This window comes from Saccopteryx leptura, chromosome 13 (assembly GCF_036850995.1).
Source record: "Saccopteryx leptura isolate mSacLep1 chromosome 13, mSacLep1_pri_phased_curated, whole genome shotgun sequence".
Taxonomy (NCBI): Eukaryota; Metazoa; Chordata; class Mammalia; order Chiroptera; family Emballonuridae; genus Saccopteryx; species Saccopteryx leptura.
This window is the reverse complement of record NC_089515.1, coordinates 38,538,301-38,562,489: the sequence shown is the minus strand read 5'-3', so window position 1 is coordinate 38,562,489 and position 24,189 is coordinate 38,538,301. Positions and strand designations below refer to the sequence as shown.

Genomic DNA, 24,189 nt, shown 5'->3' with positions numbered 1-24,189 from the left:
GGAACTTACTTTTTTCTGAAAAGACTCCCTATTCCTGGCCTTGAGGCTGATTTCCCAGACTGTGACCTTGGGCTGGCTTTGCAAAGTTGCAGGTGTTCTCAACATGTTTGTCCCTGAATTAGCCCTATAGATAAACATTGTAAGAAACCTTGATTTACTGCTTTGTTTTACTGCTTGATTTAAAACTTTGTTTTACTGTCCTCCCCATTCATCGGTCAGTATGTAATTTTCCCTTTAAAAGCAAGCCCCGCCCTGGCCGGTTGGCTCAGCGGTAGAGCGTCGGCCTAGCGTGCGGAGGACCCGGGTTCGATTCCCGGCCAGGGCATACAGGAGAAGCGCCCATTTGCTTCTCCACCCCTCCGCCGCGCCTTCCTCTCTCTCTCTCTCTTCCCCTCCAGCAGCTAAGGCTCCACTGAAGCAAAAATGGCCCGGGCGCTGGGGATGGCTCTGTGGCCTCTGCCTCAGGCGCTAGAGTGGCTCTGGTCGCAACATGGCGACACCCAGGATGGGCAGAGCATCGCCCCCTGGTGGGCAGAGCATCGCCCCTGGTGGGCGTGCCGGGTGGATCCCGGTCGGGCGCATGCGGGAGTCTGTCTGTCTCTCCCCGTTTCCAGCTTCAGAAAAAAAAAAAAAAAAAAGCAAGCCCCAAACTGTGTTCACCGCAGCATTGATCTGAACAACTTAGGTATCCATGCAGTCCATGCAGCAGGTTAATTAAAGACTCCCTAATTTGCCTGACTGATTGTGTGGCGAGATGTCTTATCTTGCCACAATAACTAGAAAAAAGAGAAAAGAATTTGAAAACTCAGAGAATTCGTTCCAGAGAATGTTTAATTGGTCACCATGGCTAACTACTCTATTGTCTTCTGCAACCAGTCCTCTTACTTTAATTTTATGTTGTCTGATATTAGGACCATGGTTAATCAATTTTATAACAAGATTTGTTCGAGGAAGGATAAATTCTATCAAATTAATAATAAACAGAAGTCAATATATACCTTTACAAGATGATAGCAAAGAAAATGAGTCAATGATTTGACTAAAATTTAGTTAAAACCAGTAGGGAATGAAATGTAGAAAAGAAAGGCTCTTAGCATGAGTAACTTTTGGCAGAACTTACTTTCTCTAAAACAGAGACTTTTCAGCAGAACTTACTTTTTCTAAAAGACTCCCTACCCCTGGCCTTGGGGCTGCTTTCCCAGGCTATGGCCCTGGATAGTTCCGCAACGTTGCACATGTTCCCAGAATGTTTCTCCCTGAATTAATCTTATAGATAAACATTGTAAGAGAGCCTGTTTCACTGCTTTGTTTTACTGCAAGGCTTCCCTTCCTCCCCATATCCTGGCCAAAATATAATCTTGCCTTTAAAAACTTGCTCCTGACTGTGTTTGGGGCTGTGAGTTTTTGGAACGCTAGTTGGTCATAGGTTGCTGGCTTTTGAAATAAAGACTCCTTAATTGACTACTTAATTGTGTGGCAAACATCTATGGCTGTTCCAATTTAACAAAAGCAGTGAAACAAACTCATTTACAATGTTTATCTATAAGATAAATTCAGGGAGAAACACTCGAGGTACATCTGCAACCTTGCAAAACTAGTCCAAGGCCATAGCCTGCAAAACTAGCCTCAAGGCAAGGGATAGCGAGTCTTTTAGAAAAAGTAAGTTCTGCTGGAAGTCTCTTTGCTTAATTTCAATGTAGTCATCAATTGCTCTGTACAAACCATACACAATTGTTCTATCAACAATCTTTAAAGATGTCTTTCTCTCCGTTCTTATATTTTCCGTCTTGGACTTCCAGGCAGTTTTTTCTTGTCACACAGCGTCGGGGCAGCTTTCTCAAGAACATCAAGAGTGAGAATACCACGACAGAGGCCTACCTCCCACACTCACTTCTTACTGCTGAGATCTGTCGAAGGTGTGCTGAGAGGGTAGTGTCTCCCTGGGGAGTTGCAGACAGAGATAGACGTTCCTGTCAGTAGAGGTGGAACAGGGCTTTCCTCCACATGCAGGAATACCACGTGTGAAAACAAAGGTGTGTGCAAAGCCAGGTTCAAGCATCTGCAGGTTGGGGCTGAGGCGACAGGGGGCTCTTACTCTTCTGTGGCTGCTGTTTGCTGTCGAGGGACCTAACAATTGCCACACGAGTCAGAGCTGAAAAGGACCTTCAACTCCCTCCAACTTTCTTTTTATAATTATAGGAAGCCTTAAAGAGTGTAAATGACCTGTTACAGGTCACAGCTCTGGCCAACACGGGGGTCCTGACGTCCAGTCCATTGATTTTCTGCCTCTGGCCCACGGGTTCTGCCCTGGCTATCAAGCCCAAACCCCGCTCCCAGGCCGGCGGACTGGCCGTCTGCGTAGATGGACTTCATCACCCACAATGCCTTCGGCTTAGTCTCCTACCCGCCTCTGGCTGGGCGATGTATCCACCAACAGGAAAGCAGAGTTCCAGCGGGCGTTCTCGGTAGCCAATGAGCGCGCTGGGGGCGGGTCGCTCCCGTCCATTGTTCTCGGTGCCCCTCTGGTCCGAGCCGTTGTGACTCTGGAGGGACTGTGCCCTGCGCGGGGCCCCTTTGCACGGGAAGCCGCCGTCGGAGCAGGATTTGGTCTCCAGAGAGGTAAGCCCGGAGAGACAGGCCTGGAGCCTCGCGGCTCAGGGGAGTACCGTGAGGCGTGGGAATAACGGGCCTGGAGCCAGTGCTGGCAGCCTGCTGGGGGAGGGGCGTCGGGGGCGCTGTCCGTGGCTCGCGGACCCAGGCGGTTCCGGTTTACGCGTTGGTTCCCTCTGCGAACTCACCCGGGCTCTGCTCTTGTCGATGAGCTCCTTGCACACCCAACAGCGGCTGCAGGATTTGCACTGGAAGCACACTGGACGACATCCCGCGCAGCTCCTCATTTTACACATGGGGAAACTGAGCTCAGAGGGGGCGTGTCTTACTTGCCTCGGGTCACACAGAACATTAACTTACTAGGAACAGTTTTCCAGGGTTCCTTAAGGGTAAGAGTTCTGTTATCCCTGTGATTCTTCTAGTCATTGTAAATACACATTGGGAACTTCGGTTTTCCCACTAGCATTTTTATTCTGTTAAGAAAGTTTTTCTTACCCCCTTTTTTCCTTTTTTATTGGGGGGGGGGTTGTTATCTGAGTCTTTATGGTATAGTAATAATCTTGTAAAATAATTTTTATTGCGTTTATAGTATTTAAGTAATTTGTAATTTCACAGCTTTCAGTGTCTTGCAGGATTTCGGTCCAGATCTTTTTTTTCCTTGTGTATGTTCATTTTTAAAGGGAATTGGGGTCATATTGTATCTATGGTTTTAAGATGTTGCTGGTTTTGTTTTCATCCCTAATTTTTACATTATTAGTGATTATCTTAAATCACTAATAATGAATAATCTTTCTCAGAATAATTTAAAATTTTTTTGCCATTGATTTGAGAGAGAGAGAAAGAGGCAGGGAGAGAGAGAAGCACCAAATCCTTGTTTCACTTAAGTTGTTCCATTTAGTAGTGCTCTCATTGATTGCTTCTTCTCTGTGCCCTGACCAGGGGTTGAACCCACAGCCACTGGTGCTCTGGGTTGATGCTTTATCCACTGAGCCACCTGGCCAGGGCCTTTGTCAGCACAATTTTAAAAATATTTAAAAATACATACAGCAGAGTGCACAAATCTTAAATTTCATACATATGCTCTCATGCAACCATTGTCAAATCAAAATATAGGACATTCTCAACACCCCCCAAAATCTCCTTTCAGCTCCTTCTCAGTCAATACCTCCCAAAGTAGCCATTATTATATTAGCATAGATTTTTTTTAAAAGAAGATTTTATTTATTTATTTATTTATTTATTTATTTATTATTCAGTGAGAGGAGGGGAGAGACAGATTCCCCACATGTGCCCCACTGGGATTCACCAGGCAAACCCATTAGGGGGCAATGCTCTGCTTATGTGGGGCATTGCTTCATTGCAACCAAGTTCTCTTAGAGCCTGAGGCTGAGGCTATGGAGCCATCCTCAGCACCCAGGGCCAACTTGCTCCAATTGAGCCATGGCTGTGGGAGGGGAAGAGAGAGAGAGAGAGAAGTGAGGGGGAGAGGGGGAGAAACAGATGGGCACCTCTCCTGTGTGTCCTGACTGGGATTCAAACCCCGGGGCTGGGGCATCAACATGCCCAGCCAACACTCTACCACTGAGCCAGTGGGTTAGGGCCAGATTTTATTTATTGATTTTTTTACAGGGGGAAGGGGAGGAACGAGAAGTATCAACTCATAGTTGCTTCACTTTAGTTGTTTGTTGATTGCTTGTCATATGTGCCTTACCCTGGCAAGCCTAGGGTTTCAAACTGGCAACCTCAGCATTCCAGGCCAACACTATCCACTGCGCCACCACAGGCCAGGCATCAGCATAGTTTTGTTTTTTTTTTGCATTTTTCTGAAGCTGGAAACGGGGAGAGACAGTCAGACAGACTCCCGCATGCTCCCGACCGGGATCCACCCAGCATGCCCACCATGGGGCGATGCTCTGCCCACCAGGGGGCGATGCTCTGCCCATCCTGGGCTTTGCCATGTTGCGACCAGAGCCACTCTAGCGCCTGAGGCAGAGGCCACAGAGCCATCCCCAGCGCCCGGGCCATCTTTGCTCCAATGGAGCCTTGGCTGCGGGAGGGGAAGAGAGAGAGAGAGAGGAAGGCGCGGCGGAGGGGTGGAGAAGCAAATGGGCGCTTCTCCTGTGTGCCCTGGCCGGGAATCGAACCCGGGTCCTCCGCACGCTAGGCCGACGCTCTACCGCTGAGCCAACTGGCCAGGGCTCCAGCATAGTTTTTAATACATTTTATAGTACTCATTTGCCATAATTTATTAACCATTCCCCTGCTGCTGGATTTTTTTTATTATTATTTATTCATTTTAGAGAGGAGAGAGAGGGAGACAGAGAGAGAGAGAGAGAGAGAGGAGAGAGAGAGACAGGGGGGAGGAGCTGGAAGCATCAACTCCCATATGTGCCTTGACCAGGCAAGCCCAGGGTTTCAAACCGGCGACCTCAGCATTTCCAGGTCGACACTTTATCCACTGCGCCACCACAGGTCAGGCTGCTGCTGGATTTTTAACATGTCAATTTTTTTGCAGTCAGAAAGAATGCTATGGTTGGATGTTCTTCCAAATAAATTTTTCTTTGAAATATAGTTATAAAAGATAAATTCATGAGGGGCCAAGGCCATATCACTGAGTATTGTTAGGTTCAAGGAAGTGTGCTGTGGCTGCCAGAGTCTAACTCTTAGAAAAACAGGAACAGGGAAGTGCTGACAAGGTCCCTGTGAGGCCGAGAACAAAGAGTTCAGCACAAAGTTGAGCAAACATCCTGCATTCTATGAGTCAGAGACCCTTATCAGAAGTTTATGTTTGGCCTGACCTTGGTGGCGCAGTGGATAAAGCGTCAACCTGGAAACACTGAGGTTGCCGGTTCGAAACCCTGGGCTTGCCTGGTCAAGGCGCATATGGGAGTTGATGCTTCCTGCTCCTCCCTTCTCTCTCTCTCTCTCTCTCTCTCCTCTCTATAATGAATAAATAAAATCTAAAAAAAAAAAAAAAAAAGTTTATGTTTGAAATTCTCCACTGAGCTATACCCTTCCCCTGTTGCTATGCTGCACATGACCTCCCTAGTGAATAGCTAACTGCCACATCTGCTTCTGTATAATGCTTGCTCACTTAGGATATATAAGGACCTAGTTGTAAGCTCCAGGCACGACTCTCATTTGCAGCCCCTTGTGGGTACAGTGTCTCCGGACACCTTGAGATTTCGTCCCTGCGCAGGTTAAACTTGGCCAATAAAGTTAAGATCTAAACCCCTGAAAGTCTCCGACGTTTGTTCTCGTGCCTGGTGGATGCAACAAGTATGAACATTTTAAAACTTCATATATTAAAATATGGTAATAATGCTGTTGAGAAATTGTCTTCTGTATAGTGAGGCTCAAAGTCTCTTGATATCTGATCCATTGCTAATACTTGAGAATCCCTGTAAGATAAGAAGGATGGGTGTTATTATCTCTACTTTGTGGTGGTCAGTGAGGTTGAGTAAGTCAGGTCAAGGCCACTCACTCGGCAGCAAATCTGAATTGAGTTTAGGGCAGGATAACTCAGCCCTGGATTTTCGCAAGGGCTTTGAATTTCTTACACTCATGCTTTGGCTTTTGGAAAGAAAAATGCTATATAATTTTGTGTTTATGATTCTTCTTCTCCTGCCGTAGAGAGAAATAGGTTTTCAGAAATAAGCCACTTTTTCCTTAAGAGAGACAGGAAACTTGTGCTGATTTGCAATATGAGAATCATAATGGCGGCCTGACCTGGGCTGCTGTGAGTTAGATCGTTTTAGGACAGTTTGCTTATTGATTCTGTTGTAGCAGAACCAGTGAGAGTATACAGACTCCACACCAAAGTTCAGTTTTAAAGGAGTCTTATTCAAAGCCGGTGCAGAGACCTAAGTCATTCCAATCATGCAGCCCCGAACACAGTTTGAAGTCAACTTTTTTTTTTTTTTTTTTTAATTTTATTTATCTTTACAGTGACAGAGAGAGAGACAGATAGGGACAGACAGGAACGGAGAGAGATGAGAGGCATCAATCATCAGTTTTTCGTTGTGACACCTTAGTTGTTCATTGATTGCTCTCTCATATGTGCCTTGACCATGGGCCTTCAGCAGACCGAGTAACCCCTTGCTTGAGGTGAGCCTTGCTCAAACCAGATGAGCCTGCGCTCAAGCTGGCGACCTCGGGTCTCAAACCTGGGTCCTTCCGCATCTCAGTCCGACGCTCTATCCACTGCGCCACCGCCTGGTCAGGCTGAAGTCAACTTTTAAAGACAAAATTACACACTGATTGGGTTTTGGGGAGGAGGGGAAGCCTAGCAGTAAAACAAAGCAGTGAAACAAGCTCTTTTACAACGTTTATAAGATTAATTCAGGGAGAAACATTCTGGGAGCATCTGCAACCTTGTAAAACTAGCCCTAAGGCTACAGCCTGGGAAACCAGCCTCAAGGCCAGAGGTAGGGAGTCTTTTAGAAAAAGTGAGTTCTGCTGAAAGTCTCTTTGTTTTAGAGAAAGTAAGTTCTGCTAAAAGTTACTTATGCTAAGAACCTTTCTTTTCTAATTTTTAATTCTGTTTCTCATTTCTCAGCTGGGCTACTTGTTGAAATTTTAGGAGGGAGGTGTCTTCTCAGAGGGCCTGGCTGGAGAAGACTGAAGTTAAAGCTAGAAGCCCAAGTGTCCCGAGAACAGAAGTGATGGCTGCAGAGGTGCCGAGAGTAACCACTCCCCTGAGTCCCTTGGTCCAGCTACCTCAAGAGGAAGACAGACAAATGGAGGAGGTCACCACCATGATCCTAGAGGATGACTCTTGGGTGCAGGAGGCTGTGCTGCAGGAGGATGGCCCTGAGTCCGAGTCCTTTCCCCAGAGTGCTGGCAAAAGCCGCCACTGTGAGGAGGTCGCTGGAGGACCACCGGGTGCGCTCGGCCGCCTGCGAGAGCTCTGTCGGCGTTGGCTGAGGCCAGAGGTGCACACCAAGGAGCAGATGCTGACCTTGATGCCAAGGGAAATTCAGGCCTGGCTGCAAGAGCATAGGCCCGAAAACAGCGAGGAGGCAGTGGCCCTGGTAGAAGACTTGACCCAGACCCTGCAGGACAGTGGTAAGATGCCGAAACTCCTAGGGCGAGGCTGGGAGCACCCTCCCAGGTAGAGGAGAAGACAGAGTTTGGGACAGCCCCATTCCTCTACTCTGTCTGCATAAAATCAGCATATTGTCACCTTTTTAAAGTCCCTGGGGTGCAGTGAAAGTTACAGAATTTTAGTGTAGAAGGGGCTTAGAGGAAGAGTATTGGAACTATTTTATTTTTAATTTTTATTTATCTGAGAAAGAAAAACATTGATTTGTTGTTCCACTTATTGATTCATTCATTGGTTGACTCTTGTATGTGCCCTAACATGGGAGCAAACCCACAACCTTGGTGTATGAAGAGGATGCTCTCGCCATCTGAGCCACCTGGCAGGGCCAGCGTGGTTTATCCTTCTGTGTTTACTCAGAGTGGTTGGGAACCTGGTGGAGGTTTGGGGGAGGGGCTGAAAACCCTATAATTCACCCCATGGTGCCTTCACTTGGTTGTACAATAAACATCCAGATATTTGTGGAGTTCCAGCAGTTAGAAAAACCAAATCTTTTTTTTTTTTTTTTTAAAGATTTTATGTATTCATTTTAGAGAAAAGAGACTGAGAGAGAGAAGGGGGGAGGAGCAGGAAGCATCTACTCCCATATGTGCCTTGACCAGGCAAGCCCAGGGTTTCAAACCGGCGACCTTGGTGTTCCAGGTCCACACTTTATCCACTGTGCTGCCATGGGTCTAGCAAAACCAAATCCTATTTTTAAAATGTGATTATTTTTATGAAACCAAGATGAATGACAAGTAAGCCAGCTAATACTAGGGACTTTCTGTGGCACAAAGTAATGCTGGACTCTTTTTTTTTTTTTTAGAGAGAGGGAGAGACTAGAAAGGAGAGGGGGAGGAGAGAGATGAGAAGCATCAACTCATAGTAGCTCTAGTTGTTTTATTGATTGCTTCTCATACGTGTCTTAACTGGGGACTCAAGCCAGTGAACTTGGGCTCAAGCCAACAACTTTGAGCTCTAGCCAGAGACTTTGGGATCATGTCCATGATCCTGCACTCATGCCGGTGACCCCACGCTCAAGCCAATGAGCTTGTGCTCTAGCCAGCGACCTCGCGGTTTCAAACCGGTGCCCTTAGTGTCCTGGGCCAGTGCTCAATCCACTGCACTAAAACCAGTAGGCAGTAATGCTGGGCTCTTAGAGGAGGAATTACAAATCTGAGTTCTTTATAGCAGTTGATGTATTTGTCTTTTATATTATTAATATACTGTGGGACCTGGGTATGCCGTGTAACTACTCTTCCCTCCATCCTGCTCTTCACTTGTCAGCTGGACTCCCTTGATTTCCAGATGTTTACTTCCAATCTCCCTGTGCCCCTGGGGCTGCTTCAGGACCCAAGGGAAAGGGCTGCCTGTGTGCTGTGAGGACTGTGGGAGAGGAGAGGTCAGAGAGGCTTCGTGGAGGATGTGGAACTTGAGCCGGAGTCGCAGGCTGGGGGGAAAATTTGGAAAGGTGCGGGGCAGGCAGACGGGGTGGCCTCCCAGAGGAGCTGTGCTAAGCAGAGGCTCAGAAGGGTGGATCATCATGGCATAGTTCAAGTGACAGTAAGCAAGGCTGGCTGATTGAGGAGTGGAAAGTATGTGTTTAGGAAGTGGTAGGAAGTAGAGCTTGGGGGGAGGGTGGGTGGAGGCTCAGACTTACTGTCATTGGCCTCAGCAGGTTTTTGAACTGGAGCCCAAGGGGCATGGGAGGAAGCCGAGTTTGGCAACAGGATGTGGGTTTGATTAGAGAAGGGAGAGGCTGGAGGTAGGAGAGCAGCCAGAAAGCCACTTAGACATCAGGTGTACAGGGGTCAGCCCAAGGTGGGGTCGGCAGGGCACAAGGAGGTGATTGGGCACGTGTGAAGAAGAACTCGGAAACAATAGCTAGCATTTATCGATCCGTTTCTGTGGGCCAGACTGTATGCCTAGCATCTAATATGTTGTATTGGAACAGCGAGAAACAAACATCTTGCCACACAATCACAAAGCCAAATTAGGTAATTAGGGAGCCTTTATTAGCTAGCTATGGGCACGGACCACACAGAGGCAAAGCCCTTCAAATCAGTGCAGCTCCAACTGCAGTTTGGAATTAGGTTTCATAGGCAGAATTACATACTGACTGAGGAAAGGGGAGGAGAGAAAGCATAGCAGTAAAACTGCAGTGTTTATCTATTGGGTTAATTCAGGGAGAAACATTCTGAGAACACCTGCAACTTTGCAAAGCTAGCCCAAGGCCACAGTCTGGGAAACCAGCCTAAAGGCCAGGAATAGGGAGAAAAAGTAAGTTCTGCTAAAAGTCTCTTTGTTTCAGAGAAAGTAAGTTTTGCCAAAAATTATTCATTAAGAGCTTTTCTTTTCCACACTTCATTCCCTACTGGTTTTAATTAAATTTTAATCAAATCATTGATTCTTTTTTATTTTCATTGCTATCTTCTTGTATTGGTGTGTATTGATTTTTTTCTTTTTTTTTTTTTTTTTTTGTATTTTTCTGAAGCTGGAAACGGGGAGAGACAGCCAGACAGACTCCCGCATGCGCCCGACCGGGATCCACCCGGCACACCCACCAGGGGCGACGCTCTGCCCACCAGGGGGCGATGCTCTGCCGCGACCAGAGCCACTCTAGTGCCTGGGGCAGAGGCCAAGGAGCCATCCCCAGCGCCCGGGCCATCTTTGCTCCAGTGGAGCCTCGGCTGCGGTAGGGGAAGAGAGAGACAGAGAGGAAGGAGGGGGCGGGGGTGGAGAAGCAGATGGGCGCTTCTCCTATGTGCCCTGGCCGGGAATCGAACCGGGGTCCCCCACACGCCAGGCCAATGCTCTACCGCTGAGCCAACCGGCCAGGGCCTGTATTGATTTTTGATTACTATTAATTTGATAGAGTTCATCCTTTCTCAAACAAATCGTGTTGTAAAATTAATTAAACATGGTCCTACTATAAGACAAGTTAAAATTAAAGTAAGAGGACCAATTGCTGCAGACAAAAGAGTAGTGAGCCATGGTGACCAATTCAACATTCTTTGGAACCAATTCGCTTAACTGTTTAAATTCTTTTTTTTTCTATGTTTGCCCTAACTAAACATAGGCTTTCTTTAATTACACTAGAATTATTAGCATAGAAACAAGTTTCCCTTAAAGCTGTGCATAAGCTACCTTGTTGAAGGAAAAGTTAATCTAAGCCTCTTCTATTTTGTAAAACTATTTCTTTTATACAAATAAACTTGAGACATAACATTTGCTAGAATATATAATAAGGCTTATTCTGTTCCCTAAACCTGTTTTCTTTTCTCTTTGTACAAACTGCTTACAGCCTGCAGAAACCTTCTGCAACTTACATAAACCCTGAGCTTTCATGAACTTTCTTATCTGTTCAGAAATAACTAGCTTTTATAACAACTTTTTCTCTTTTTTTTCTTAAAAGTACATTTATACCTTACACCTTCTGTTATCAAAACTATACAATCCCTTTTTAATCAGAACTCTTAATTTTTAAAGATCTTAACATTTAGTGACAACTTATGTTAGCAATAAGCAATTTTCTTTAAAATATGCTTCTTTTTAGAGATGTCCTCCCTCTAAGTAGCTTGTCAGATACATGATTAATATTTATAGGTTACTTTACAGGGGTAGCTTTGAGTATATATATATCTTTCATTTTCCTTGTAGCTTCTCTCTTAGCGAAGGGACTTATAGCCCCTTTCTGCATGACCTGCAGCGGTACATATGTTAAAATTTAAGATGACTCCCTCTGGCCTTCCCCTGACCCGAGCTCCCCCCTTCCCAAAGTTCATTTATGAAAGAGACCCATGGCGAGCTTCCGCAGGCTTCGTAGACCATCCAGCTTCTGGTTTGTGGCTGAAGCAGAGCATGTTGTCCTTCTTAGGGTCAGCTCACAGGGGTTGGTGGGATCGTCTCTGAGGGGGTCTTCAAGGGAGCCTAGGGAGAAGGGGTCTCCCTGCCTAATACAATTCTGTGGGGGGTGAGGTTTTTCCAGTAAAGGTTGTATTTAGCTTCTAACAAAACTAGGGGGAGTAAATCAGTCCAGTTTTTACCAGTTTCTTTTTTTTTTTTTTTTTCCATTTTTTCTGAAGCTGGAAACAGGGAGAGACAGTCAGACAGACTCTCGCATGCGCCCGACCGGGATCCACCCGGCACGCCCACCAGGGGCGATGCTCTGCCCACCAGGGGGCGATGCTCTGCCCATCCTGGGCGTCGCCATGTTGCGACCAGAGCCACTCTAGCGCCTGAGGCAGAGGCCACAGAGTCATCCCCAGCGCCCGGGCTAACTTTTTTGCTCCAATGGAGCCTTGGCTGCGGGAGGGGAAGGGAGAGACAGAGAGGAAAGTGCAGCGGAGGGGTGGAGAAGCAAATGGGCGCTTCTCCTGTGTGCCCTGGCCGGGAATCGAACCCGGGTCCTCTGCACGCTAGGCCGACGCTCTACCGCTGAGCCAACCGGCCAGGGCCAGTTTTTACCAGTTTCTAAAATGAATTTAGTTAGGACTTTTTTCAGAGTTTGGTTCATTCTTTCAACTTGTCCTGAGCTCTGAGGCCTGTAAGTACAATGTAACTTCTAATTAATGTTGAGTGCCTTTCCTACTAGCTATGAGACCTTAGATACAAATGCAGGCCTATTATCAGACCCAATATTAATGGGCAAGCTAAATCTGGGAATAATTTCATATAGTAGTTTCTTAACAACTGTTATTGCAGTCTCATTTCTAGTAGGAAAATCCTCTACCTATCCTAAAAAGGTGTCAATAAAGACTAATAGATACTTATATCCCTGTGCTGGCAGCTTTATCTTAATAAAACCTATCTCCTAATGTTTACCTGGGAAAGCTCCTCTAGTTGGTTATAAAAAGGCATCTCTGGCAACAAGTGTTCTGGTAAAGTTACTGAGATTTCTAAAGGCCCTACTGGTTTTAGAGCGACTTCTTTGGCTGCCTTATCTGCTGCCTGATTTCCTTTTGCCACTATTGAGTCCCCTTGCTGGTGTCCTGGGCAATGAATGAGAGCTACAGTTTCTGGCACCCAAATGGCTTCTAGTAAAGCTAAAATTTCTTCTTTGTTTATAATGTCCTTACCAGCAGATGTCAGATGTCAGGAATCCTCTCTCCTTATAGATTGCCGCATGAACATGGGCAGTAGCAAAATCGTACCTACTGTCAGGGTAAATGTTGACCTTCTTTCTTTTGGCCCACCTCAATGCCTGGGTGAGAGCGATAAGTTCTGCCTGCTGAACCAAGGTCTCGTGGGCAAGGCTTGGGCCATATGGTCTCATCAGGAATTACTACAGCCGCTCCAGCATGTTGAACCCTATCTAGGACAAAACTGCTGCCATCAGTGAATAGCTGTACTTCTGCATTAAATAGAGGTACATCAGTAAGGTCTGGTCTTGCAGTTTGAACAGAGTCTAGCACCTCAGAGCAGTCATGCAAGGGGATGCTTATTTCTTCGTCAGCATCAGGCTTGCTGGGTTGATAGCATGCATCTGGACAAACTTAATGTGAGGTTGATCTATGAGCAGGGCTTGATGTGTGATTTTAGCATTAGACATCCACCTTTCTGGAGTTCTCTAAGCAAAGTCTCTACTGCATGTGGAACTGTCAGGAACAGTTTTTGCCCATGGTTAGTTTATCTGCCTCCTTCACTAGTATGGCAGTGGCTGCTATGGCTCTGAGACAGTTTGGCCATCCAGATGCAACAAGGCCTAGCCGCTTAGAGAGGACAAGAATTAGGCCTGCGCATGGCCCTAAAGTTTGGGTCAGAACCACTTTTGCTATTCCCTTGCTTTTGTGAACAAAGAGCTGGAAAGGATTGGTAATGTGTGGCAAAGCCAGGGCAGGGGCCTCAGGAGGGCTTTCTTGAGGGTTTCAAAAGCTTCTTGTTCCTTATCTGTCCAGATTAACTCTTGGGTTCCTGCTGTACCGGAGTATAAAGGCGTGGCTATCTCTGCAAACCTAGGGATCCAAAACCTGCAATATCCAACTGCCCCGAGAAATTCTCGGACTTGTCTCTTGCTAGTGGGGGTTGGAATTCGAAGGATGGCCTCTATACGACTGGAGGAGAGAGTATGCTTCCCTGCCTCAATGTGGTAGCCTAGATAGGCCACCTTGGAGGTGCAGAGTTGTGCCTTTTTAGCTGACACCCAGTACCCCAGAATCTGCAGTGTTTGTAAAAGTCCCTCAGTGGCTATGCAGCAGCTTACCTCCTTTTCCACAGCTAGAAGCTAATTATCTAAGTACTGTAGCAGCGTGCATTTGGATGTTCCTGGCGGAAGGCGAGCAGGTCCTGATGTAGTGCCTCATCAAAGAGGGTGGGTGAATTCTTGAAGCCCTGTGGTAATCTGGTCCGGGTTAGTTGTCTTTAAATGCCTGCCTCTGGGTCATTCCACTCGAAAGCAAAGATGGGCTGACTTACAGGGGCCAGGAGAATACTGAAGAAAGCATCTTTCAAATCTAAAACTCTGTAAAATTTCAAGTCCGGTGACAACAGGCTTAAAAGTGTGTAGGGGTTAGGCACAGTTGTGTGTATTGTCTCAACCCGTTTAGTTACCTCCCGAAAGTCCTGGGTTTGATGATAGTTCTTGGTGCCTGGCTTCTGGACAGGCAGTAAAGGAGCATTCAATTGGGATTGGCAAGGAACAAGAATACCAACTTCTAACAGTATTTTAATATGAATACTGTTCCCCTGAGAGCAGTTGGAGGAGGGCAGTGAGAACAGAGTGAGAGGCGCTGGTGCTAGTGAGGAAGTCTGCCGGGCAGCCTCCTACTTGTAAAGGCTAACAGGTGTGGACCCTGCCCCGTCAGTCCTCCTTTAGATTAAGGATTCTTGGGGTTTGCTGTGACTTTCCTTTCAGCTTTGGACAGTCTTTCTTCTAATGTCTTTCTTTACAATAAGTGCACTGATTTCTGCTTAACTTAGGCTTCCTTTTTTCTTATTATTCTGGTGTTCTAAAACAGCTAAAACTACCTTTGTTATTTTCTTAGGCTGTTTCTCCTCAAGGGAGTCTCTGTTATTATAAACTTTCTGAGCTACTTCTAGCAATTGGGAAATTCCTATCCCCGGGAAGCCTTCTAATTTTTGTAGCTTCCTCCTGATATCTGGAGCAGCCTGTGACACGAAAGCTAATTTAACTGCCTTAGCATTCTCTGGTGCTTCAGGGTCTAAAGGTGTGTATGTAGATCCTGTAAGCTTCTTGCAGTCTAAGATAGCTGAGGTAGTTTCCTGGGGGCCCTGCATAACGTCGGACACCTGAGACAAATTCATGGGTTTCTTAGCAGCTCCCTGATCCCGGCTAACAGAAGCTGGTGAAGAGTGTTCAAAGCTTCCCGTCCCGCAGTAGCGTTAGGGTCCCAGTCAGGCTGGACAGTGGGGAACACCTTATCAAGGTGGTCCTCCTCACAGCCATCTCTCCCTAGCATGACAGCTTTTCTTGCCTCTGATTTGATTCTTTCTCTCTCTTCAGTAGTAAACAAAGTAACTGAAAGCTGCTGGCAGTTGTCCCAGGTGGGGTGATGTGTGTACAGCACAGATTCCAACAGTCTTGTTAGAGCCTGAGGCTTCTAGGCGGGTGGAGCGGACGGAGGGGAAGATACGGAGGGTCGATTCTGAATCTTCCTCAACAGCTTGTAAAACAGGGACATTCTTGTCTAATTTTGGGACTGTTGCTAACAAAACATGATGACTGTCTCTGACAGCACAGCCTTTCAGCCAGGGAGGGGGGTTCTCACTAGAGCCCTCCACTGATCTATGTATGGGAACTGGTCTGGGTGGCCCGGAGGCTTAGCTTTACATTCCATACAGCTCTGACATCTCTAGGATCTAATGAGCCCAGTTTGGGCCACATTACCCGAAAGGATGGCCATTCTAGTTCACAAAGAGTTCAAAGTCTCCCCTTGCTTAGTTTTATACCATAATCATCGATCATCAGAAAATCCAATTTTGAAATTCTTTTTTTTGTGGCACAGAGTCAGAGAGAGGGACAGACAGACAGGAAGGGAGAGAGATGAGAAACATCGATTCTTTGTTGCGGCTTTTTAGTTGTTCATTGATTGATTTCTCATATGTGCCTTGACCAGGGGCTACAGCTGACCGAGTGACCCTTTGCTCGAGCCAGTGACCTTAGGCTCAAGCTGGTGAGCCTTGCCCAAGCCAGATGAGCCTGAGCTCAAGCTGGCAACCTCAGGGTCTCAAACCTGGGTCCTCCACACCCCAGTTTGACGCTCTATCCACTGCGCCACTGCCTGGTCAGGCTTGAAATTCTTAAGCATACACTCAAGAGGAGTTTGACTCTGACTTTGCCCTTTCCCCATTGTTACAAACAATATGAGTACAATGAACTTCCCAAGATCACAAAAGGGATCAAGAACCTAGGTTTGGGTCCTGGCCAGTTGGCTCAGCGGTAAAGCGTTGGCCTGGCGTGCGGGGGACCCGGGTTCGATTCCCGGCCAGGGCACATAGGAGAAGCGCCCATTTGCTTCTCCACCCCCCCTCCTTCCTCTCTGTCTCTTTCTTCCCCTCCCGCAGCCAAGGCTCCATTGGAGCAAAGATGGCCCGGGCGCTGGGGATGGCTCCTTGGCCTCTGCCCCAGGCGCTAGAGTGGCTCTGGTCGTGGCAGAGTGACGCCCCGGAGGGGCAGAGCATCGCCCCCTGGTGGGCAGAGCATCGCCCCTGGTGGGCGTGCTGGGTGGATCCCGGTCAGGCGCATGCGGGAGTCTGTCTGACTGTCTCTCCCCGTTTCCAGCTTCAGAAAAATACAAAAAAAAAAAAAAAGAACCTAGGTTTGGGCCAGTTTTCTAAAATGTCCCCCATTGGATCATATCCTGGAGAACCAAAGGACAAAGAACTTTCAGACAAAACGGAAAGGGGTGCCTGTGAAGAGCCACAAACTGGAAACTCAGGCTTAGGTACCTGAGCTCTTTATTCACACATTCACTCAGGGGTTTTCAACACAGAGACAGAATATCAAACAAAAGTGAAGAACGAGATCTCGGCAAGAGTAAAACAGATAGGGACCCTTGAAAATGAAGGTCCTCTATCCAGTGAAGAATGCAGGAAGGAGATCCCAAAAGAGGGACCAAACCAGGAGGTGTCTTTTAGGATATACTGTAAAAATAAACAAGCGGCAAAACAAGCAGAGGGCAAACATATGAGAGCAAATCCAAACGTGTCCTGGGAAGCTTGAGGTGGGACTCAGTCCCAGCAACTGCCCTCCCAAGAGCACAAAGATCCCTCTTCCAAATAACGCTCCACCAATGTCTTGGCACTGGAGAGCCTACTGTGTGAGTGCAGTCACGTCCGATCCTCGTTCACAATAGTACAGAAGCCTAGCCACAGACAAGCCACAAATTGAGCAGATTGCAAATCTGCTCTACTCACCTCTGGAGGCTTTCTTGATGACTCCAAATGGGTGGATGGGCGTGCTGATTGCGGCTGACTGTCGGCCAGACACAAAAGACCAGCGGGGCCCTGGAACATCTCAGGTGGCACCTCCCCTGCTGGGTTTCTGCTCCTGGCCGAGGAGGTCAGCCGCCCTGCTTGTGTTGCAAAGACAAAAAGTCAAATGAGTGCAGGGGACTCTTATCTCACTGGGGCCTCCAATAATATGTTGTATCAGAACAGTGAGAAACATACGTCTTGCCACACAGTCACGAAGCCAAATTAGGTAATTAGGGAGCCTTTATTAGCTAGCCATGCGCGGACCACATGGAGGCCCAAGCCCTTCAAATCAGTGCAGCTCTGACTGCAGTTTGGAATTAGATTTCATAGGTGAAATTACATACTGATTGAGGGATGGGGAGGAGAGAAAGCATAGCAGTAAAACAGCAGTGAAACAAGCTTTACAATGTTTATCTATTGGGTTAATTTGGGGAGAAACATTCTGAGAACACCTGCAACTTTGCAAAGCTAGCCCAAGGCACAGTCTGGGAAACCAGCCTCAAGGCCAGGAATAGGGAGTCTTTTCAGAAAAAGTAAGTTCTGCTAAAAGTCTCTTTGTTTTAAAGAAAGTAAGTTTTACCAAAAATTATTCATGTTAAGATCCTTTCTTTTCCATACATCAATATGCAAAACTCATGAAAATTTAGCACCTTGGGAGAAAGCGAGATTACTTCATCACCTTGTGAGTTAAGTGAGAGAAGTTCTGTGACTCCCATGAGATCATGCAGCTAGTATGAGGCCAGCGTCTGAACTCATGGGTCTGAGCATTGAACTCATGTTCATCTCATCTGGAACACAGAGGGATAGTTCCCGGTGGGGAGTTGGAAAGGGGGGATGCAGTTGGGGACTGAGACAAAGGTGACCTAACTCAGAAGCATCTTGTCTGGAGGATTCAGAGGACTGGGAAGAGAAGAAAGGAAATGGCAGAGGTGGTGACAACCTTCAGGGACTTGGGAGACAGAAGTAGAGCCATCTTTCAGAGAAAGGGACTGCCATTGAAGGCGTATTGTGACCCTGCAGTGGGCACCTTACATGTCTCATTAAAAATTCTGAGAGAGCCCTGGCCGGTTGGCTCAGCGGTAGAGCGTCGGCCTAGCGTGCGGAGGACCCGGGTTCGATTCCCGGCCAGGGCACACAGGAGAAGCGCCCATTTGCTTCTCCACCCCCTCCACCGCACTTTCCTCTCTGTCTCTCTCTTCCCCTCCCGCAGCCAAGGCTCCATTGGAGCAAAGATGGCCCGGGCGCTGGGGATGGCTCTGTGGCCTCTGCCCCAGGCGCTAGAGTGGCTCTGGTGGCAATATGGCGACGCCCAGGATGGGCAGAGCATCGCCCCCTGGTGGGCAGAGCGTCGCCCCATGGTGGGCGTGCCGGGTGGATCCCGGTCGGGCGCATGCGGGAGTCTGTCTGACTGTCTCTCCCCGTTTCCAGCTTCAGAAAAATGAAGAAAAAAAAAAAAAAATTCTGAGAGAGCCTGACCAGGTGGTGGCGTAGTGGATAGAGCGTCAGACTGGGATGCGAAGGACCCAGGTTCGAGACCCCGAAGTCGCCAGCTTGAGCACGGGCTCATCTGGTTAGAGCAAAGCTCACTAGCTTGGACCCAAGGTCGCTGGCTTGAGCAAGGTGTTACTCAGTCTGCTGAAGGCCCACAGTCAAGGCACATATGAGAAAGCAATCAGTGAACAACTAAGGTGTCTCAACGCGCAACAAAAAACTAATGATTGATGTTTCTCATCTCTCTCCGTTCCTGTCTATCTGTCCCTATCTTTCCCTCTCTCTGACTCTCTCTCTCTGTCTCTATAAAAGAAAAAAAAAATCCTGTGAGATGGATGGGGCTGTCGTTTTATAGATGAGGACATGGAGTGCAACAAGGCAGTCCTTACTTGGAGTCACACAGTGGGTAAGTGGTGTATCTAGGACTAAAATTCCAGTGTATTTGCTTCCACATGTGTCGGGTAGATCCTAGATATTTTTGTTTTGTTTTGTTTTTTGTTTTTTTAGTGAGGGGTAGAATAGAGAGAGACAGGCAGGCAGACTGGGACAGACAGGAAGGGAGAGAGATGGGAAGCATCAACTTCTAGTTGCGGCAGTTTAGTTGTTCATTGATTGCTTTCTTATTTGTGCCTTGACCAGGAGGCTCCATCCAAGTCAGTGACTCCTTACGCAAGCCAGCGACCTTGGCCTACAAATCAGCGGCCTTTGGGCTCAAACCAACGACCATGGGGTCATGTCTATGATCTTACACTCAAACTGGTGAGCCCATGCTCAAGCCGGCAACCTTGCAGTTTCGAACCTGGGTCCTTAGCATTCCAGGTCAATGCTCTCTCTATCCATGGAACTACCACCTGGTCAGGCTAGATCCTAGGTTTTGTCTAAATTAAAGTACCTGGTTTTCTTTAGCCTTGAAAAGTAACTTTTGGCCCTGACCCATTGCTTTGTGGATAGAGCGTCAGCCTGGCATGCGGACGTCCTGGGTTCGATCCCCGGTCAGGACACACATGAGAAGTGACCTGCTTCTCTCCCTCCCTCTCCCTCTCCCTCTCCCCCTTCTCGCTTCCTCTCTGGTATCCAGTGGCTCAATTGGTTTGAGCGATGGCCCTGGACGCAGAGGATAACTTGGTTGATTTGAGCATTGGCCCCAGATGAGGGTTGCTGGCTGGATCCCTGTCAGGGTGAATGCAGGAGTCCGTCTCTATCTCCCTTTCTGTCACTACAAAAAAAAAAGTAACTTTTATTTTTACTCTTTCTATTTAAAAAAATACAAACACCTCTCATCCTATTTATTGATTTTAATTTTTTAATTAATTCTATTTTTAAATTATTGATTTTTTAGAAAGAGGAGAGAGAGAGGGAGGGAGAGAAGGAGAAAGAGGGGTGGGAGAAGATGCAGGAAGCATCAACTTATAGTAGTTGTTTCCTGTATGTTCTTGACTAGGCAAGCCCAGGGCTTCGAACTGTCAACCTCAGCGTCCCAGGTAGACACTTTATCCACTGTGCCACCACAGGTCAGGCTAAAATTTATTGATTATAGAGAGAGAGGAAGGGAGAGAGAGAAGAGACAGACACATCGATCTGTTCCTGTATGTACCCTGACTGGGGATCAAACCGTCAACCCCTTCATATCAGGACAAGACTGTAACCACCCAAACTATCTGGCCAGGGCACCTCTTACCCTATTTAAACACTTGTTTCGCCTGCCTCCTGATGGCTGGGATAAGTTTGTAATAAACGTTAGGATCTTTAGTCAGATACCGCAGAGAGGCCAGCAGGGCTGCAGACTGGGAGAGGCCTCTAGGATTGTGGTTGGGTTGGGGAGGTCACAGAACAGAAAGTGGAGTCTCAGCAGGTGCCTCGGGGGACTATAGACGCCCCCTGCCACAGCCCTTCTACCTGGCTTACTGCAGAGGCTTGGTGCTTTCTTCGGTCCTGGGACCCGGGAGATGTGCCTGTCAGCCCTCTGACTCCTGCCTCTGCCTTTGAGATCATCTTTATTGGTCTTTGTTTAACAAATGCTCCTGACCTTCCTCATGATTCCTCAGAGGAGCCTCTGCAACTATCTTCATCCCTTCTTGAACGTTTACTCAAGACCTCTGTTCTGTACAGCTCGGGACCTTGGACACATTTATCTAGTACAGTTAAATATTGACTGACAGGCACCTGTGGGTGCCCACAGTATCTAATCATCTCAATTGAGATTGGACCTCTATCAGCAGGTTAAGGTAAAGCTCTCTCTCAGTGTTTCCCACATTTCAGTCCTAAGCTGTAATTAATGCTCTTGGATTTCACCTGAAATCTTGCAGCAACCTCCAAAGGGAACCTGCCTTCCTCCTTTCCTCTTCATTACAGCTGCTCCTCCTACCTGAGTGATTGGTCACTCTCCTGCGAAAAGTCATCGTGAGTTCCCCAGTGTCTCCAAATCGAGTGCTATGCTTGGAGCCTGTGGCCCGTGAGACCTGGCTCAGACGGCCCTGCAGCTGATTTTCCCTGGGCCACTTGCTGCAGCTCCTGCTCCACTCAGACCTGGTCTTGCTGTTTCTTGAACATGCCTGTGTTTTCTAGCATTCCCCTCTGCTCCTGAATTTTGACCTGAAATGGCTTTATCCCATCCCTGTGTGGTATCCCATCCTGGTCATCCTTTGAGTGTACACCTTTCAAGTCCAGCCCCATAAAGTTGTCCTTACTTCCAGACCCTCCTCCCTGGCCCCAGCTCCGTCCACCTGGGAGCATCTTGGATCATTTCTGCTGGAAGTCTTCTCTCCAGAGCATTTTGATTCTTCTCTTTTGGCCTTTTCTCATATTCCATCTTGTTTTCTTTTTCTTTTAGAGAGAGAGAGACAGACAGGGACAGAAGGGAGAGAGATGAGAAGCACCAACTCATACTTGCAGCACTATAGTTGTTCATTGATTGCTTTCTCATACATGTCTTGACCAGCTGAGCCAGTAACCCCTTGCTCAAACCAGCAACATTGGGTTCAAGCCAGAGACCGTGGGCTTCAAGCCAGCGATCTTTGGGCTCAAGCCAGCAACCATAGTGTCATGCCTGTGATCCCACACTCAAGCCAGTGACCCTGCATTCAAGGCAGTGACCTTGGGGTTTCAAACGTGGGCCCTCAGCATCCCAGGCCAATGCTCTATCCTGGTCAAGCCCGTCTTGTTTTCTGTTTCTGTGAATACTTGTCTTATTTTTTTCTAGGAACCTATAAAATCCCAGAAGGCAAGGACCTGTCTTTCTTTTTTATTCTTCTTCTATCTATAGAGAAATCAATATTGTCAACTTCAAATCTACTGTTTTCCAACAGGTGAGCCTAAGGGTCACAGCGACCTCTCCAGCATCACCTGGCTTTCTGGGGGCACAAGCAAGTTTATCTACTTTTTTATTTTTTTTTAAGATTTTATTTATTCATTATAGAGAGGGGAGGGGGGGAGCAGGAAGCATCAACTCCCATATGTGCCTTGACCAGGCAAGCCCAGGGTTTTGAACCATCAACCTCAGCGTTTCCAGGTGACGCTTTATCCACTGCACCACCACAGGTCAGGCCGCAAGTTTACCTACTTTGAGCTTGCAACTTAGCAAAATGTTCCCTTAATGACAACATATGAACAAATACATTCTTTTTTTTTTAACAAGAAGGGGAATAGAGAGTGTTAGAGGGTTGGAAAGTATATTTCTTTTTTTTTTTTTTACAGAGACAGAGAGTCAGAGAGAGGTATAGATAGGAACTGAGAGAGATGAGAAGCATCAATCATTAGTTTTTTGTTGCGACACCTTAGTTGTTCATTGATTGCTTTCTCATATGTGCCTTGACCGGAGGCTACAGCAGACCTAGTAACCCCTTGCTCGAGCCAGCGACCTTGGGTCCAAGCTGGTGAGCCTTGCTCAAACCAGATGAGCCTGCACTCAAGCTGGTGACCTCGGGGTCTCGAACCTGGTCCTCCGCATCCCAGTCCGACAGTCCATCCACTGCGCCACCGCCTGGTCAGGTGGAAAGTATATGTCTTTTAAAGCTATGATTTTCAGCTTCAAAATAAAATCACTTTGAGTTCACTTATGTATTTGAACTCTTAGAGAGTTGTAATATCATAATGTAAAATGTTTGGCAGACATTCATTTAAACTGATAAGAGAGCTCATTGTTGTTTTATCAGTGCTCAGTCTTTCAAGCAGCCAGAGTTCAGCTGGGAACAGTGTGCCCAGCACTCCAGTGGGATCAGGCTCCCACAAGGCTTTGCAGGGCAGCACTCCTATGGGGGAAGCCAAGATAGAGTAGGAGAGCCGGAATTGAACACAAGCTGGATGAAACAGTTCTGTATTTCATGTGATTACATTTTTCTTGCCTGACCTGTGATGGTACAGTGGATAAAGCATTGACCTGAACGCTGAGGTTGCTGGTTTGAATCCCCGGGCTTGCCTGGTCAAGGCACATACAGGAGGCAGCTACTACAAGTAGATGCTTCCCGCTCTTTCTCACTCTCCTTATCCCCCTCTCTCTTTCTCACCTCTCTCCAAAATCAATAAATAAAATCTAAAAGAATGAATAAATAGATGTTCATTGATTGTTTTGGGTTTTTGTTTTGTTGTTGTTTTTTTGAAAGAGAGAAAGGAAGAGAGAAGGGACAGAAACATTGTATCAATGCCCATGTACTCATTGGTTGATTCTTGTATGTGCACTGACGGGATCAAACCCTCAACCTTAGCACATCAGGATGATGCTCTGACCAACTGAGCTAGCTGGCCAGGGCTTAACTTCTGTATTTTAGTATATGTGCTGCCGAAGCGAGCACTCACTTTTGTATTTTAGACCATTGCCTCTGACTGTGGTGTTGAGACACAACAGTGTGTCACAATCAGGTGGGAGGAGCTTTGGGAGAATTTTTAGCTGACCCAGCTAAAGCATTGTAGTTAGTAACCAATTTTATTGTTACAAATTATACTAAATTCAGGTTTATCCCCTTATTGACATCAGTTTTCCTCACACTCATTCTGATATGTGTTCTAGCATGGGAGGGAAAGAGCAGGCCTCTGACCAAGCAGGGGGACAGCCACTGGGATGTGCTGTGCATGGGAATGGAGAGTATATTGAAGGTTGAAAAATGCAAGAACCACTTGACCAGGCGGTGGCGCAGTGGATAGAGCGTCGGACTGGTATGCCGAGGACCCAGGTTCGAGACCACCAGGTCGCCAGCTTGAGTGCAGACTCATCTGGTTTGAGCAAAAGCTCACCAGCTTGGACCTAAGGTCGCTGGCTCGAGCAAGGGGTCACTCGGTCTGCTGAAGGCCTGCGGTCAAGGTACATATGAGAAAGCAATCAATGAACAACTAAGGTGTTGCAGTGTGCAACAAAAAACTAATGATTGATGCTTCTCATATCTTCGTTCCTGTCTGTCTGTCCTTGTCTATCCCTCTCTCTGACTCTCTCTCTGTTTCTGAAAAAAAAAGAAAAATGCAAGAACCGCTGGTTTAGACTGAGCCACAACTGCGGCTTTTATCTGCTGACCTATAAGGGTCTTGTGGCAATTCAAGAACCATTCCATGGAGTGGTATTTGGAAGTGGTCTAACTATTTTGAAA

General features: G+C 47.1%; 1 protein-coding gene across 1 annotated transcript in view; it reads left to right on the top strand.

Moving 5' to 3' along the window:
• ZSCAN2 (zinc finger and SCAN domain containing 2) overlaps nucleotides 1–24,189 on the top strand; it is a 47,104-nt gene that overhangs the window by 4,248 nt on the left and 18,667 nt on the right. Inside the window, 3 exon segments of the mRNA XM_066355460.1 lie at nucleotides 1,843–2,033; nucleotides 2,233–2,619; nucleotides 7,169–7,677. Coding sequence (XP_066211557.1) covers nucleotides 7,275–7,677 — 403 coding nt within the window. The 5' untranslated portion in view covers nucleotides 1,843–2,033; nucleotides 2,233–2,619; nucleotides 7,169–7,274.